This window comes from Seriola aureovittata, chromosome 3, assembly GCF_021018895.1.
Source record: "Seriola aureovittata isolate HTS-2021-v1 ecotype China chromosome 3, ASM2101889v1, whole genome shotgun sequence".
Lineage (NCBI taxonomy): Eukaryota > Metazoa > Chordata > Actinopteri > Carangiformes > Carangidae > Seriola > Seriola aureovittata.
The window spans coordinates 27,837,270-27,852,525 of record NC_079366.1 but is presented as its reverse complement, the minus strand read 5'-3'; the positions used below and the strand labels follow the sequence as shown (position 1 = coordinate 27,852,525).

The 15,256-nt window shown below is 42.5% G+C and overlaps 1 protein-coding gene across 3 annotated transcripts in view; it reads right to left on the bottom strand.

The window, feature by feature from the left end:
- Positions 1-615: 615 nt before the first annotated feature.
- Positions 616-15,256, bottom strand: part of LOC130166082 (voltage-dependent T-type calcium channel subunit alpha-1I-like) — a 140,064-nt gene continuing 125,423 nt past the window's right edge. For all 3 annotated transcript variants that reach the window (XM_056371419.1, XM_056371420.1, XM_056371421.1), the window contains 5 exons: positions 13,786-13,926; positions 9,749-9,883; positions 8,383-8,557; positions 7,213-7,427; positions 616-4,153 (listed from right to left, as the gene is read on the bottom strand). In XM_056371419.1, the coding sequence (XP_056227394.1) occupies positions 3,491-4,153; positions 7,213-7,427; positions 8,383-8,557; positions 9,749-9,883; positions 13,786-13,926 (1,329 nt within the window). In that variant the 3' untranslated portion in view covers positions 616-3,490. The remainder of the gene's footprint in view (positions 4,154-7,212; positions 7,428-8,382; positions 8,558-9,748; positions 9,884-13,785; positions 13,927-15,256) is intronic.

The window sequence follows — 15,256 nt, the reverse complement described above, 5'->3', positions numbered from 1 at the left end:
GTTACAGCGTTGAACAATGTTTAGAGGTGGTTTTACAGAACATTATGATGACACAGTGAAGTTGACCCTTGACCTTTTGGATACAAAATGTCATCACTTAGCATTAGAATTAGCATAGAATCATTGAGTTAATGCCCAAAATTTGTTTTTTTTTGGTTAGGTCACAGTGACCTTGACCTTTGACCTATGACCACTAATATTTTTATTAGTTCATCTTTAAGTCCAAGTGAACATTAATGCCAAATTTGAAGAAATTCCATTGGATGTGATGGACGTATGAACGGACAACCTGGAAACGCAATGCTTCTGTCCAGATCTGTCACCAGCACGGGGCATAAAAATAAATGAAGCTGAAGCCTCAGGCTGAATTAATCATTCAGCTTAATTGAATTTAAAAGTATATGTCGCTATAAATAATTTTAGATATTTTGCTTCTAGCCATAACATTAGGAACACAGTTTGATAAAATAAATGAAGCTTTTTGTACCGGGAATAAAAAAAAGTAAAAGAAACCAACTTTAAGATTTGACTCAACCCTGAGGGAGAAAACATAAAATAGGTAAAACAAATTGCAGCAACCATTATTTTGAAAGAACATCTTCAGGAGTCAGAGGCTGTTGAAAATCTATCTCACTTTTATATGACACTAGAATGACATTGAGAAAACAGAAAGAAAAAGAACCCACATGCATTTTGGAGAAAGAAAATCAGCTCGGGGGAGATGGAGGGGAAAAAGAGAAAACACACACTCCAACACTCTGGAATACATGAATACATCATCATCCTTTCAGTGACCTTTGAATCTCAGTGACATTTTATTCTAATACATGAATTCATAAATATAATCTTCTCTCACCATATTGCCTATCTATACGAGTCTCATACATCTAACTGTACATCTACTGTAGCATATTGCATATCTCGAATAGAGGATGGGGGTGGCGGTCAATAGTCATTTAATACTCTGGCTTCCCTGTGGAGGGGAGATAATACAATTGAATGGGAATAAGAGGGGAATGAAGACAAAGTAGAGAAAGAGATAAACACTGAGGTTTCTTCTGTCTGGCCTCACACAACGACAGAAACACCCTGCAGTGTTCTGACAGTGACATCTTTGTCTGATATATGTGGCTGTTTGTGTGTGAGACAGCGTGTGTGTCATGTATGAAGCTACGTGTGTGTGTGTGTGTGTGTGTGTGTGTGTGTGAGTGCACATAGGTCCACCTGAGGTCCACCTGCTCTGGGTTTTTTTAAAAAGATTGTGACACAACTATGTTATAAGATGGGTGATTACATTTTGTCAAACAAGTGCCCAAAGTTAAAAATTACACCAACTTGGACCACGTTGCTTGCCGTAGAATTGGGTATTTTTTTAATATCTTGCTACACTCAAGCAGACCTGAGTCAAATAATCTTTTGGGTTTCATGCAGCAAACAAAACCTGTGAATCCCACCCACCAGACCCTCACCTAGTGTCTCCCATCAGTAACTTGCTGAACATATAACATACACTAACAGCTGTTCAGATATATTTTGGGGCCATATAACAACAGTAAATGCTGATGAAGGCAGTTTGATGCCATCCAGCTTGCTCCGAATCCAGCAGCGCACTTACAGACCCGGGGGTAGTTTGTGATGCTGTTGATTTGATCTAGTTTTATTGCCTTGAGTGTAATGTATGTGTCACAAGCTGCGTTTCTATAGCAGTTTTGTGCAAAAATTGAAGCAATATTTTCTTTTCCTTTTACAAAAGTTGACAGAACGCAAATGTGATTGGTCTGCGTTTCCATTGAGTGATATTATGCAAATAAAACTGTTTTTTTTTTTTTCTCCTCTTGTGATATCATTCCAGTTAAACATGGCGATGGATTTCCAGCATCTGATAAATTGTTGGGACGGTCGCATCCACCGCAATAGCTGCAGATAAATGCAGAAAAGGTGTTTCCATTTCACTTCTTATGCGACATTTGCAAGTTTTTTTTCTTAATTGACGTAATTTCAAGTGGCAACATTTACTCAGACAACTAACACTGGTATTCCCCAGTTTCTGTAGCTCTCTGGGAGTTTGACTTAAAAGCCCAGTCTGGGTTTCTAACGGCAACAGGTCGGGAGATGGAAGAATCTTCGGATCAGCAATGACGGATATGATGAGTCCCGGTGTCCTGTAGTAACTCTATACATATATACTGACGGAAGTTTTCATCTTTGAGCCACTTAACGCAGGAAACAAATGTTCAAATGCGGCTCAGTGGGTGAAGCTGGAGAATTCAGGGACAAACCGGATGACTCCAACTGTTGTAAAGCTTTCAATGTACATATTATATTAAATTGTTTTTATAATACTTTGTTTATCCCGACTTGTAAAGTATATTTAGGACCTGTGGGAAACACCACGACCCACTTATCATGAGTGTGAGGAAGATGAGAAAGTTCAAATTGTAAAATGAGAATCTGTATACATTATTAGCATGAGAAAAAGCTTTTCAAACACTTTACATTAGTATTTGGCCCAGGTCTGCCCTCAATACATTTTAGCCCTTTCATGGGTTTGTAGAAAGAGAGTCCACTCTGAAAGTGGCTAACGCTTCCACCAACAACCCACATGTATTCTCAGCAGCTGTCACATTTCCATTCTTCTATTCAAAGAGGTTCTTCGTCAGTGTTCAGGCTGGCCTGGCTTGTCTTGGTCTCCCTCTCCCCCACAAACAGAGACAGACATGTCTACATTCGCACAACTCCAACACACTGAAGTTGCAAAAGAACACAGAAAATACGCGACCTTTCCATTTTCTGTTTCTCACCGAATCTGCTAGAGAGGAAAAAAAGGCTGATGCTACTGTTAGCGATGGATGTGACAAAACAAACAAACAAACAAACAAACAAACAAAAAAAACAACTGTACAAAGTTCAGTTCGTCCTCAAAAGAAGCATCAGGGTTTTGCCATCTGTCCAATATTGACAACACTGTTTTTGCACAAAGCTTGAGGGCACGTTGGGTTGAGCAAGCTCTGTTCCTTAGAGAAAATGTAATTTTTTTTTTTTTTTATCAGTTTCATCTGAATAACATCACCTCAGTAATGTTCATCAGTCACTGTGAGGTTTCACGCTCGTCTCTCTAATGGCTTCCCCAATATTCCATGTTTCAGCATGGCTCAAATGTAAAGCCCCAGGACCGCCAGGCTGGATCCTGGTGATGCTAAAAGGCTAAGCCTCCCCCTGTCATTACTGTTAGGTCCTTTCAAACCGCAACCACATATCCTGTGGAAATGAGAGGATGCCAAAACTCAGAAGAAACTGTAATCTTTTGAGAAATGACTGATCCCACGCAGCCAGATCCAGGGAGGAAAGAGAGAGAAAAGACAATTCAAAGACGAGACAGAATTTCAGAATTGGGTTGAGAGGTCGTGTAATAAAAGTCTCTCCCTGTTCTGTTGAAGGTCCAGAAATGCAAATGTAGAAAGAGTTACACTACAGAGAGGCAACGAGTGTTTCATCTGTTTTTCCTGGAGGTTGTGTCTGTGGCTCGGCTGCTGCTTTTCATGCTGAAGCCTGTGATTTCACTGTCCTCCTCCTTACCACCCGCCCTTCCTTCCGTCCAGCGGTTGGACAAGTAGCCGTGGGCATCTATGCCGCAGAAGTGGCGTCCGTCTTTGCTGCGGGCGGATAGATTGGTCTGGTCCAGAGAGCCTGTGCTGTTACATTTCTTCACCAGCGGGGGTGCCAGAGAGCCCGGGGTGAGCAGCGACGTCAGCGAGAGGCTGTTCAGTGTTTCTGACAAGTGTTCGCTGTTAAAGCTCTGACGGCAGCCGTCTCCGCCTGTCCCCGTGCCCACCTCCTCGTCTGAGGGGTCCATGGAGTCTTGCCGGGGACAGCCGGGGCTGGTGCTGCCACCGCCGCAGCTGCTCTGGCTCCTCTGGTGCCCCCTGGTGGCTTGGAGGGTGAAGGTAGTGCTGCGTCTCTTTAGTAAAGGGTTGCCCTGGTCTCCTGTGGCTGGTTCCTGTGGGTTGTGGGTAGGGAGGGGGCAGAGGAGAGGCGCAGGGAGATCCAGGTCCCGGGGCGGGGAGACGCTGAAGCTGAGACCCTCCTCTAGAGTGGTCTGCAGGCTGCCCTCTGAACTGCTCGTAGCCAGGGAGGAGTCGCTGTGGGACGGGTGCTGCACACAGAGGAGGGAGGTGGAGAAAGAGAATGAAAGGAAGCACTCAGGTAAAAGAAAACTGTGGGTTACAGCATCAGAGGATTTAAAGTAAAATAAGGGTTAATCTTAGTTTAGCTGAACTTTGTTTAACATGACTGAACCAGATTTAAAGTTAATCCCATCTATGTTGCACAATTTCTGAAGAGTGATTTCTGTTTAATAATTTGAACCAAAGTAGAATATCAGTTTGAACATTCATAAAATACAGTGTTAAAATTGACCTAGTTATTTTATTAACTGCCCCACGAGGCCCTACACCCCCACATAGGTGTTTTCACTTATCCTGCTCAATTAGACCTCTGCTCAGGTTGAGATGCTGCTCATCAGAAAATGGTGTTGTGTTAGCAGTAGCAACAGGAGCATGAAGGGGATATTAATCAAATATGGTCTGTGTTTACCCACGTGATCTACATTTAAAAGTCAATTTAAGCAAACGAAGAAAATACTTGTGTGGTGGAACCCCGGAGCCTTTCACACAACTAGCACTGCACTGGTTAGCTAGCGAGTATTAACTTGTTACAGTGGCGTGGCAGAAAGGCTCAAAGAGGCTCAGAGAGGCTCAGAGAGAGAATGTAGCTCCAAATTGCATTCGGCTCACTGTCATGTTTCCTCTCAGGTCCAACTTTTCTGTGGCTTTGCTTTTTTCAGTTCAAATCATTGTCTGAATCTGTAGAGCATTAAAAAACTCAATAGGGTTGAGTTCTTCCCTTGTTTTTTGTTTTTTCAGGGACTGCGCTCAATTTGCTCTTTCCATGTAGCCTGTCATTGCAGCTTGTTGTTCCAGAACCACCACAACTGTTTAAAAGTTTAAATTGGAATATCAAACAGTGGAGCAGCAGGGTTGATTTTAATCTTGGCTTAGAGATAAAGCAAAACTCAAATATATGAGTTGTTTGGTTTTAAACTGGGTTTAAAGTTTTAGCGCGACAGAATTGTGTAGTTTATCCTGACCGTGTTGCATCATATAACATTTGTTTCATTCAAAATGTTACACGGGCAGGAGGGTGTTAATCATCGTTCCTAATGCTGGCACTGGTACATGCCAAGCTCTCAGCATACAAGACCACAGGGGAGAGCGAGAGATTATGAAAAAGGAGAAATGGAGGGATTGTCAGAAAAAGAACCGAACGATAGAGAAAAGAGGCATAGAGAGAGAGAGAGAGAGAGGGAGAGGGAGAACACCAGAGAAAGACGTGAAGCGATAAAGGAACCAGAAGAAAAGGGACATGAGAAGAGCGTGAGGAGTGTGAGCCAAGAACAACAGTGTGCACAGACTCAGTATCAGGCTCAGGGCTGGCCAGGCTAATTAGCTGAGTGCCGCAGAGCATTACTGTAGCAGCTGAGGATCACAGAGGCACTCAGGCACGAGCTAAACAAACCAAACAGGTAGCGGGGAAAGAAAGAGAAATCTGTCTCCATGGTTACGCAGGAACAAGAACTAAAATGAGGGGCCTTTTCATTATGGTTTGTTTCATGCAGGAGCCAACAGAGGGGAGGCGTTAGATTCAATATGGATGAGTTCCTGGCTTTAATTATAACTAAATAGTTTCTCCGGAGTTTCACACTACAGCAGGATATCAATGGAAGTGGTAGGTTTCACATGTAGGTTCACAGTTTGGTAAAGAATCTGATCAGCCACTGAAGCAGCCCATAAGTCTTTAGGTTGTGATTGGTAGATCACACAAGTTCCTGTTTCTCATCTTATCATAGCACTCCACTTTAAAAGTCCCGTATCTTACACTTTCCAGTGTTTTATTTGAAGGTTTGATTTCCATACGAAGATGTATTTGTGATTTTGAGCACCAAAAAGTGGAGCAACAAAAGCTTTTCTCTAGAGCTCTAGTAACAGCTGGTCAGTTAGCCAGTGAGTGATTAAATAAAATCATAGCAGATTTCCGGTATGGCAGGACTTGGGGCATTGCTGAGAGCATTGATTTTGTTGTGACATCATAAAGTTACCGAAGTCCCTACGGCTCGTTTTAAATTACCCACATTGCATAAAGTGATATTTCCGTGGTTTTTTAAAATGATAGATCAGGTCTAGGTTCTATAAATAATACTGTGAAAGTATAAAGGCACTCAGTCCACAGAGAAATGCACACAGCCTGTATTCAGAAACTGAGACTTAAAACAAGTCGTCTGTAACTTTGTGATGTCACAGCAAAGCAGTCACCGCTCTCAGCCATGCCCTAAGCCCCACCCATTTGGACCCACCATCCAGCCTTGCAGGATTTTGAGTGTTTCACCTGAAATCTGCTATTTTTTTTCCAACAATCAGCCAATCAGAAGAGAGGCTCAGAGCCTCCTCTCCTCTGATTGGCTCACCGACCTGTTGTTACTAGAGCTCAAGAGGGAAGCCTGAGAGAGGAGATGTGAAAATACATAGAGATGGTTTTTGGTTCTTAAAACAACAAATCTTCTTATGGATCAACAATTCAAATAAAACACAGGAAAAGTGTAAAATAAAAAAAGTGGGACCTTGAAGGCTGAGTGCGTTTCTCTGTGGACTGAGCACTTTGATACTTTCACAGTATCAATAAAGAACCTATGCCTGTTTTATAATCAAAAAAGACATGGAAATCTATCTTTATACAAGATGGGACCCTCAAAGTGTTATATTACAATCAAATTAAGTGCTGCCACCTTGTGCCCAAAACAGGCTGAACCTCATGTACTGTTAACAAATCATAACAAAATACTTTTAAATTAATATTCTGAGTCAGTGATTAGTGCCTTTGTTATTGTGTGTAGCTGTAGATTAAAGCATGTTACAGCGTCAAGCTTCCAGATCATAAGCTCACTCTACATTATCCCTCATTTGGCAAATCCCATCTGAGTGCATGTGTGTTTGACGCCTGACAGCTTTGGTTCACTGAGCGTCCTCTCAGGAATCATCTATTTACACTGTTGCATCATGTCTCTGATGTGTTGCACTGAAATACTGGTGTCGGTTTTTCTATTCATCTATCCATCCAGCCATCCAGGCACATATGAATCCATTCATCTGCCAATATTACCTGAGAGCTCAGGGGCCTGCCGTTGGCTCCGGGTGAGCGAAGGGAGGCCCAGGATGCTGGGGAGGCCAACCTGGATGGCCCCCTGTCTCCTGGGCTGACGCCGTTACCGGGACTGCCCGGATGAGCCGCGGCCGCTGGGTGGAAGAAGTCTGCTGGCAGGTGGAAGATGGGCGAAGACCCGCCTCCACCTCCACTGCAACTTCCTCCATCACCATCTGAAAAAAAGAGAGGGTCATAATTATAGGAAGTTAAATATTTTACCTGTTGTGATGTGCTGTTCAGTTGTTTTGTCAGACACATGCAAACAACTAAACATCTCCGCTATGTCTTCAGCGACATCCTGTCTACAACTCTCTGTTAGCCGTGTCACCCTGAATTGACTTTGCCTCATATGGCTCCATCTGTTCCAGTGATGACGGCCATGTTACCGGAGGGGGTGCGGTGGGGGTGGGGTGGGGGGAATGAGCCATCAACATACCATAACATGTCATTCATCAACATCTCTGTGTCTGCCTCATCTATCACTGCTCTAATTGCAGTGGAAGTCAATCAACTGTGTGGAATGTGAGACACGTCCTTGTGCGCCTGCTTCGACTCCAGAGGCGCTCAGGAAAAATCCTACTCTTATTTTGAAATGATACTATCAATGTCGTGTCAAAGTCATGGCTTAATGAAATCACGGTGGTTAAATACCAGTGAAGGTCACACAGAGCCCTGATAAGGATAACCCTGAGAGGGATTATTCTAATATGACTGGTTAATGTGAAAGATTCAATTGAACCTTTTCGCTGGTGCGGAATGATAAACGATCGACAAAAAATTGATTTTAATGAAAGAAAAATACTCAGATTATCATTTACATTCCCGTGTTCTATTGCCATCATACGACGAGTATCAGGGCCACGTTGAGGAAAAACAAAATCTGAAATTTCGAGAATAAAGTGGTATTTTTATGTCACTGACATTCTGTCATGTCACCCATTCTCTGGTATATCACAACTTTTTTCTTGAAATATTGTGATTTTTTTTCTCATAAAATTACAATCTTATTCCCGTATTTTCATGTCTTTTTTTTCTTGAAATATTATGGTTTTATTTTCAAAATTATGACTTTATTTCCCCTCAATGTGGCTCTAATACTCTGTTGTACCATCATGTGTACTCTGTTACCTGTGCAACGTGCCGGGCTTTGGTTCTCCAGCGAGGGAGGGTTCAACTGAGGATGGACGCCCACCTCAAACAACTCCTGGACCCCCTCCTCGCTTCCTGAGCTGGAGGGACGGAGCCCTCTGTAGCCCCTCCGTGTGGGCAACTCCTCCGAACTGTGGGAGTCACTGCTGCCCCTCTGAGAGCGAGATGGAAAAAAGAGACGAAAACAGAGGAGTGAGTGAAAGAGAGACAAAGAGATGGAGACAGAAAAGAGCATGATATCCAGGTGCAACGACGCTCACCGGAGCAAGAAAGATATCAAACTGAAGCCTTTCATTTCCCCTTGTCATAATGGAAATCTGAGTACAATTTGTTTCCAATTTCAAAAAGCAACCCCCCCCCCCTTCCCCTTTTCATGTCTCTTCCTTTATCCATCTATACAAATCTGATTAAAATTGGATGTGGTGAAAAGAAAGTAACAGCAGGCTTCAAAGCTTCAAATAGCTCGGCTGCTGTTGTCGGTTGTAAACTGGATCAAATGATCAGGCCTTCAATGACGCGGTGATGAAACGGGCCAGGTGGAACAGGCTGCGAGCGTGGAGCGAAGTGTTCATGGGAAGATGGAGATGTGAAAGATCTGCTCTCACACACACACACACACACACACACACACACACACACACACACACACACACACACACACACACACACACACACACACACACACACACACACACACACACACACACACACACACACACACACAAATACATACACACATGCATCCCAGCATGCTCATATCAAGAACTCAGAGGGAGGCATCTGTTTTAATCAGGCAGTAAAGCATGTAAAGAGTAATTAATGGTGATTAGGGAAAAGATGGAGGAGCTGTGATGACATGAGCTGTGATTTGACTCCTCAGAGTCCTGACATGTACACGTGTGAGTGTGTGTGTGTGTGTGTGTGTGTGTGTGTGAGACTATTACTAATTTGCTAATCTAATTGTGTACAGATGCTGAAATAGTCATTTCTGGATATGACATTCAGTACAATCAGACACATACATACATGGTTTGCTTCCCTGTACATACACTGTATTGATGGGAACATATATATATATCACAATATACACAGACATCATACCCATATTTCATTGTTGAAGCTGGGGTAGGCAGTAATCTTTTGGCATCAATGGGTAAAAGTTTCACCTTTTAGAATATTGTAATTGAAGTTAATTGAACTAGGCGTCATTATTTCCAGCCCCCAGCTACGTACATATCTGATGTGTTTATTATGCAAGCAGGCACACATGTTGCCACATGGCCTGTGTATATAAGATCAATAATTGTGATTGTGATTATGTGTGTGTGTGTGTGTGTGTGTGTACCTGGCTGTCTCTGACCAGCAGCTGGTAGCTGCTGTGTTCGTCCAGGCTGAGGTCATCGGGCAGCGCCGGAGATGACGACTTGTCTGACAGCTGCTCTGACATCAGGGACGCCTGCTCCACCTCCGCCAATCGGATCTGTCCCACAAACACACAGCGACCACTCACATTGCATCCACAGCATATAATGTGTCAACAGGATGTGATGTCGCCTCACCTTGGAGAGGCAGAAACCTTAGGCGGATGTTACAAGTGGGTGAAAGCGGTGACATACACAAGATGAGAAGTGTGTACGAGATGTCCAAACCATAATAAAAGAGATGCTTGTTACCATTTATTATAGTCATTTATCAAAAAAAAAAAAACATCCACAACATCAAAGTATGTCTAAAGAAGAAAGGAATATTATGAACCTGAGTCATTTCTATTCCTTCTTTGCTTTTGGAAAAAGGGTAAATTATCCTCAAAACAAAAAAGCGTTTTCAAGTGACCGATATGAAAATATAATTTGATAAACCAGACAAATATTTCCATTGCAAAATGGCTTGTGTGATTATAAAATGACACATACACCAAAAAACTGAAATGATTGCTGCTGAGAAAATGTCATGTGTGGAAAAAGTGTCCTACAAACCTGTGGAATGAAATGAAAATGACTCTAATGTTACAGAACATAAGAAATAAATACTTAAAAGTATTTCTGAGGTGGTTGGAAGACACTTTCTAAAACATCCAACATTTTCATCACACTGTGTGGAGAGAAGATCAAATAAATATGAGGTGCACCTTCAATACTGAGTGTTGAGGGAAAAGGAGCCGAGAAGAAAAGACGAGAAAAGGAGTGAAGGTGAGAGGAAGAGAAAGAGGATGAAGGTCACATTACATTACAGCACATTTGGATTCCAGCCGACCTCATGGCAGCAGAGTAAATACAGAGGTCCTGGGAGAAGACGTTATTATTATGCATGCAATGAGACACACACACACACACACACACACACACACACTGACTGATGTGTTCACGTCTGAGTGAACGCACACGGTGACAAACCAGTGTAAATCGTGTGGTGGTGAAATGTGTGACTGGATCTTCTGAGAGAGACTTTTCATGATCATACGAGGAAGAGAAACTATCTGAATGTTAGCGGCTGCAGACATTTCTTTTTTTTTACATATAAACCCTCCAATATTGGATATAGCTATTTCTATCTTTTAGCATGAAATAAGGGTATTAACTGTGTCAGATTTTTATTTTGAATGAAATGAACAGGATGAAAATCAGATGAAAATTGGATTATAGAAATACCCACTCAAGTGCATATTAAACATCATGACACTTTCCCTCAATACTGCATGAAGGCAGCACACGCAGTTCACAGGGTCAGAGAAAACAAGGCTGCAGAAACATTTATGGGAAGTCCACAGCTGTGAAAATATCCTTCGAATATCCAGCAGCAGTTCCCAACCTTTTTCCAATTCATGGTCCATTATTCATGTACATAGATATATTACCAATAGTTAAATTTTAATTAGCAAATGATTTGCCTGTGATTTTTTTTGTTTTTGTCAGTGCTAATCTGCATATAAAATACAGGAATGTTGAAATCATCTTCCTCTCACCCTCAAAGATTTTTGCTTCATTTTGAAATCATGACTTGTATTTATATAATTTATGAAAATGTATTTGAATAATGTATTTCAGTATATTATGAACACAGCAGGAATATTACATTGCTCCAGCACAGTAGCACAGTATTTATTTTATTTTCATTAGGGGGTTATCTCACAACAAGGGCGACAGGTTGAATAAAGAGAGGAGATTCCACAGCTCTGGAACACGTGTAGGAATATTCACAGCTCTGTCTGTCTGGGGACAGATACAGATACAGATATATAAATAAATATACATTTCCTAGTGAACTGAGCCATAAACAAACAACCTGGGGAAATGGAGGATGATGTGGATTCACTCAGATGTTTGATCCTATATTGACCAGGGGATACAGATGTAGCGGTGGGGTTTGTGCGGTGTACGTTTGGAGGATTGACACACACGCACGCGCACACGCACACGCACACACACACACACAGACACGCACGCACACACGCACACACACACACACACACACACACACACCCACACAGTCTGTCCCCTATCTGAGTTGATGCACAATATTGCTATGTGCTTTGGGAGAGCTCATGAGATTTATTCACGTGAGCATTTTCCTTCTATCTTCACACACACACCATGGCTAATGTGATATAGTATAGTCACTCACACACACAAACACACAAACACACACACACACACACAGGATTTGTTTATTTCTGCAGACATGGTTTGTGTGAAGAGCTCTGATGCAGAAGTGTGGAGTATAAAACTTGGCACTGGGGCAGTAACCTTCACAAACAAGTACATCACAGTACCCCCCCCCCCTGCACTGCAGTTCTTATTCCTGCTAATTTCCACTGTGGCCCTGAGGAAGGTGTACACTGAAGGAGGCAGAATGGACAGATCGATCGAGCAACTATTTGATCCTTCACTGGCTTCCCACTTGTAAAGGCTTTTGTGTGGCCAGAAACTCAATGAGTTCGATGACGGAGCTCCCAGCCAAGCACAAGCACAAGCACAAGCACAAGCACAAGCACAAGCACAAGCACAAGCACAAGCACAAGCACAAGCACAAGCACAAGCACAAGCACTGCAGCTTGTGCAGCTTGTGCAGCTTGTGCAGCTTGTGCAGCTTGTGCAGCCAGGCATAGAGGTGGAGGTCTCCGTGCTGCAGGGCACCTGTTTTCTTCTGCGCCACCCAGACGCTTCTATTTAGACCGAATTGGTATTAAGCTTTTAAATATTTAGCTGTACCCTTTAGTGTGGATGTATCTGGGGCCTTTTATGTACCTTGTATTGGCTGTTTTACCTGGAGAACAGATGGATTTTTATCTCAGTTTTACAGCATGTCTGGGAAAAATGTATTTCTCAGAAAGAAAACGTACCTTGTTTATTTCTGAATGAATGTGGACTGTCACATATACAATAGATTGTTTGATGCTGCAAAAAACAGTTTAGGCGTGTTTTGTTTTGTACCCGACTCACTCTCCGCACAACCTCTGCAAATTGTAAACTGTTTCAAAGCTCCAAGTCTCCCGAGTCTTTCTGCGCAAAGCGTTTTAGGCTCCACACATCACCGCAGCAGCTGTTGACACGGAGTTCAACAGCTGCTCAGACTTTTGGCTCTGACTGCAAAGTGTTTTCCACACAAAAAGGTAAAACTACAGGCCTTAGATTCCTGTTTTTTAGCCCCAAAAAATACCATGTTTGTGCTTCTGTAAGTTTGGTTGGTCTCTTATACTCATTCTGACTTTTGCTTGTACAAATTAAGGAGTCACCTTAAAGGAGTCCAGGGCCGTGACTGTGATCGAAGCGGCTGAAGAACAGGAACCTTTTTATTTTGGGTAAATTATTCTAGGGCGTGTGCACAAACATTAAACTTGACACAGGATGTGCCTTTATTTGCACATATGTGTAGTAGCATGACCACGAATAATAACACTTGCTCTAAATGATGCAGATTTTGTAAGGTTGGCAACTGAGGTGCTGCCTCGTGTAAATCCCACCCACTGTTATCTGAGCTCAGCGAGCTGCAAGGTGAAGAAACACATGGTGATAAAGGGAGAGAAGAAGAAATAAAGTGCAATATAGAGACAGTAGAATATAACCAGCGCAGCACAGCTTAGCTCCTGATGTAGCGTTTAATGATGTCAAAAAAAAGGGGAAAATTACAGCACGGTGCTCACTGGTAGAAGGAAAAGATAAAAAGCCTCTATTAACAGGCTGCATGACCAAAAACAAGGCCAACATGTATCGACTGCACGCCAGCCTCCTTCAGGGTCAGCAAACCTGGCTAGTTATTTATAGCTTGCTAGCTAGGCTACATCGGAAAAGAGAGAAGGGAGAAGTGTGTATGTATATGTGTGTGTGTGTGTGTGTGTGTATGTATATGTGTGTGTGTGTGTGTGTGTGTGTACCCCCGACTAACCTCTTGTGGATGACTCTTACAGTCCTTGCAGACAGGAGGAGAGCAGTAGTGGTGGAAAACCGAACCGGACAGGTTGTCAATCATGTCTCCTTCCAACGAGTCCTTAATCAGCAGAGATACACTGTCCAGCCACTGGCTCTCCTGCAACACACACACACACACACACACACACACACACACACACACACTGTCATCTTTGTATTTCTGATAAAATAAAGATTAAAACAAACAAGATTCGATGTTAATCAATGAGCTTGTAAATAATTAAACACGCCACTTTGACTCTTACGTGGCTCGATTAAAGGAACTGTTTGACATTTCTAAAGATGATGATCAGTCTCCTGGTTTACAGGGTTTTTATGTGCTGGACTATTTCCCGGCAACCAGTGCGGAGACTCCAGGAAGAAACTGATCCCGGCCAAGAAACAGTCCTGCGTGAAACAATGAATTGTTGTTCCTACACAAACAAGATACAGTAATATTTCCCCATGTTTGTAGTCTTTATTTCCAAGCTAAGCTAACTGGCTGCTAGCTGTAGCTTTATATGTGCCCATGAGGACATGAGAGTGATCTTTTCATCTAACTCTTGACAAGCAAGTGAATAAGCTCATTTCCTAAAATGTCAAACTATTTCCATAAACTGTCACTGCTATTTTCACTAGAAAAAAAAAAAATGACACAATGTATTAAGAAAGCAACAACCGTCGCTGCCAAGGAGATACGTCTGTCTGTAAAAGTCAGCAGCTTCTGGTTGTTAGTTTTTCTATGATCTGAGACTCTACCGTTTCTCCAGACACAAAGACTTTCTCTCACTTTGTCAATCTGTCCGACGGGTTTCTGCAAACTCATCTTTCCTCCATGTCATCCCACTCACCATTGCTGCCATTCACTTATTTTACTAAACGTTTTACAGCAACAACACTTTCGCTGACTCATCCATATTTCTCATCCGCTGGAAATCTCACCACCTTTTCTCCCCCACAACGTCTTATTCTGTCTTCCCTCCGTCTTTCGTAGGACACGTGTTGTGACTAAATCCTGCCATGTTTAATTAACCGCAATCTGTTGGAGCTGGCGTTATTTTCCAGCTGCTGCTGACAGGTGCAAGACAGAGATCGTGACTTCAGCCTGTTTCAGCGCGAGCTGGACGGACAGATGAACAACCATTGTTGTAAGATTGATTCCATGATCCTGTAAAAAATTTTTTTTTACACCGGTCAATTTCAGACGAGCGGGAGATGGTTCAGAATTCCTACTGAACCTGAGAGGGCCTGAAGTAATTGGCAGATTCCTGTGTGAAGATTTTACAAAGTCAGCAGGTCTGAGGAAATCAAATGAGGGAAAGGTCGCAAGGGCATCGTTTGAGAATAAATGATTAGCAGTTAAACCGTTCAGGTTTTTCCCCTAAAAAATGGTAATGGAAATTGGGCTCAGTCAACATTTGGATGGATCAAATCTGTCTGTACTACAA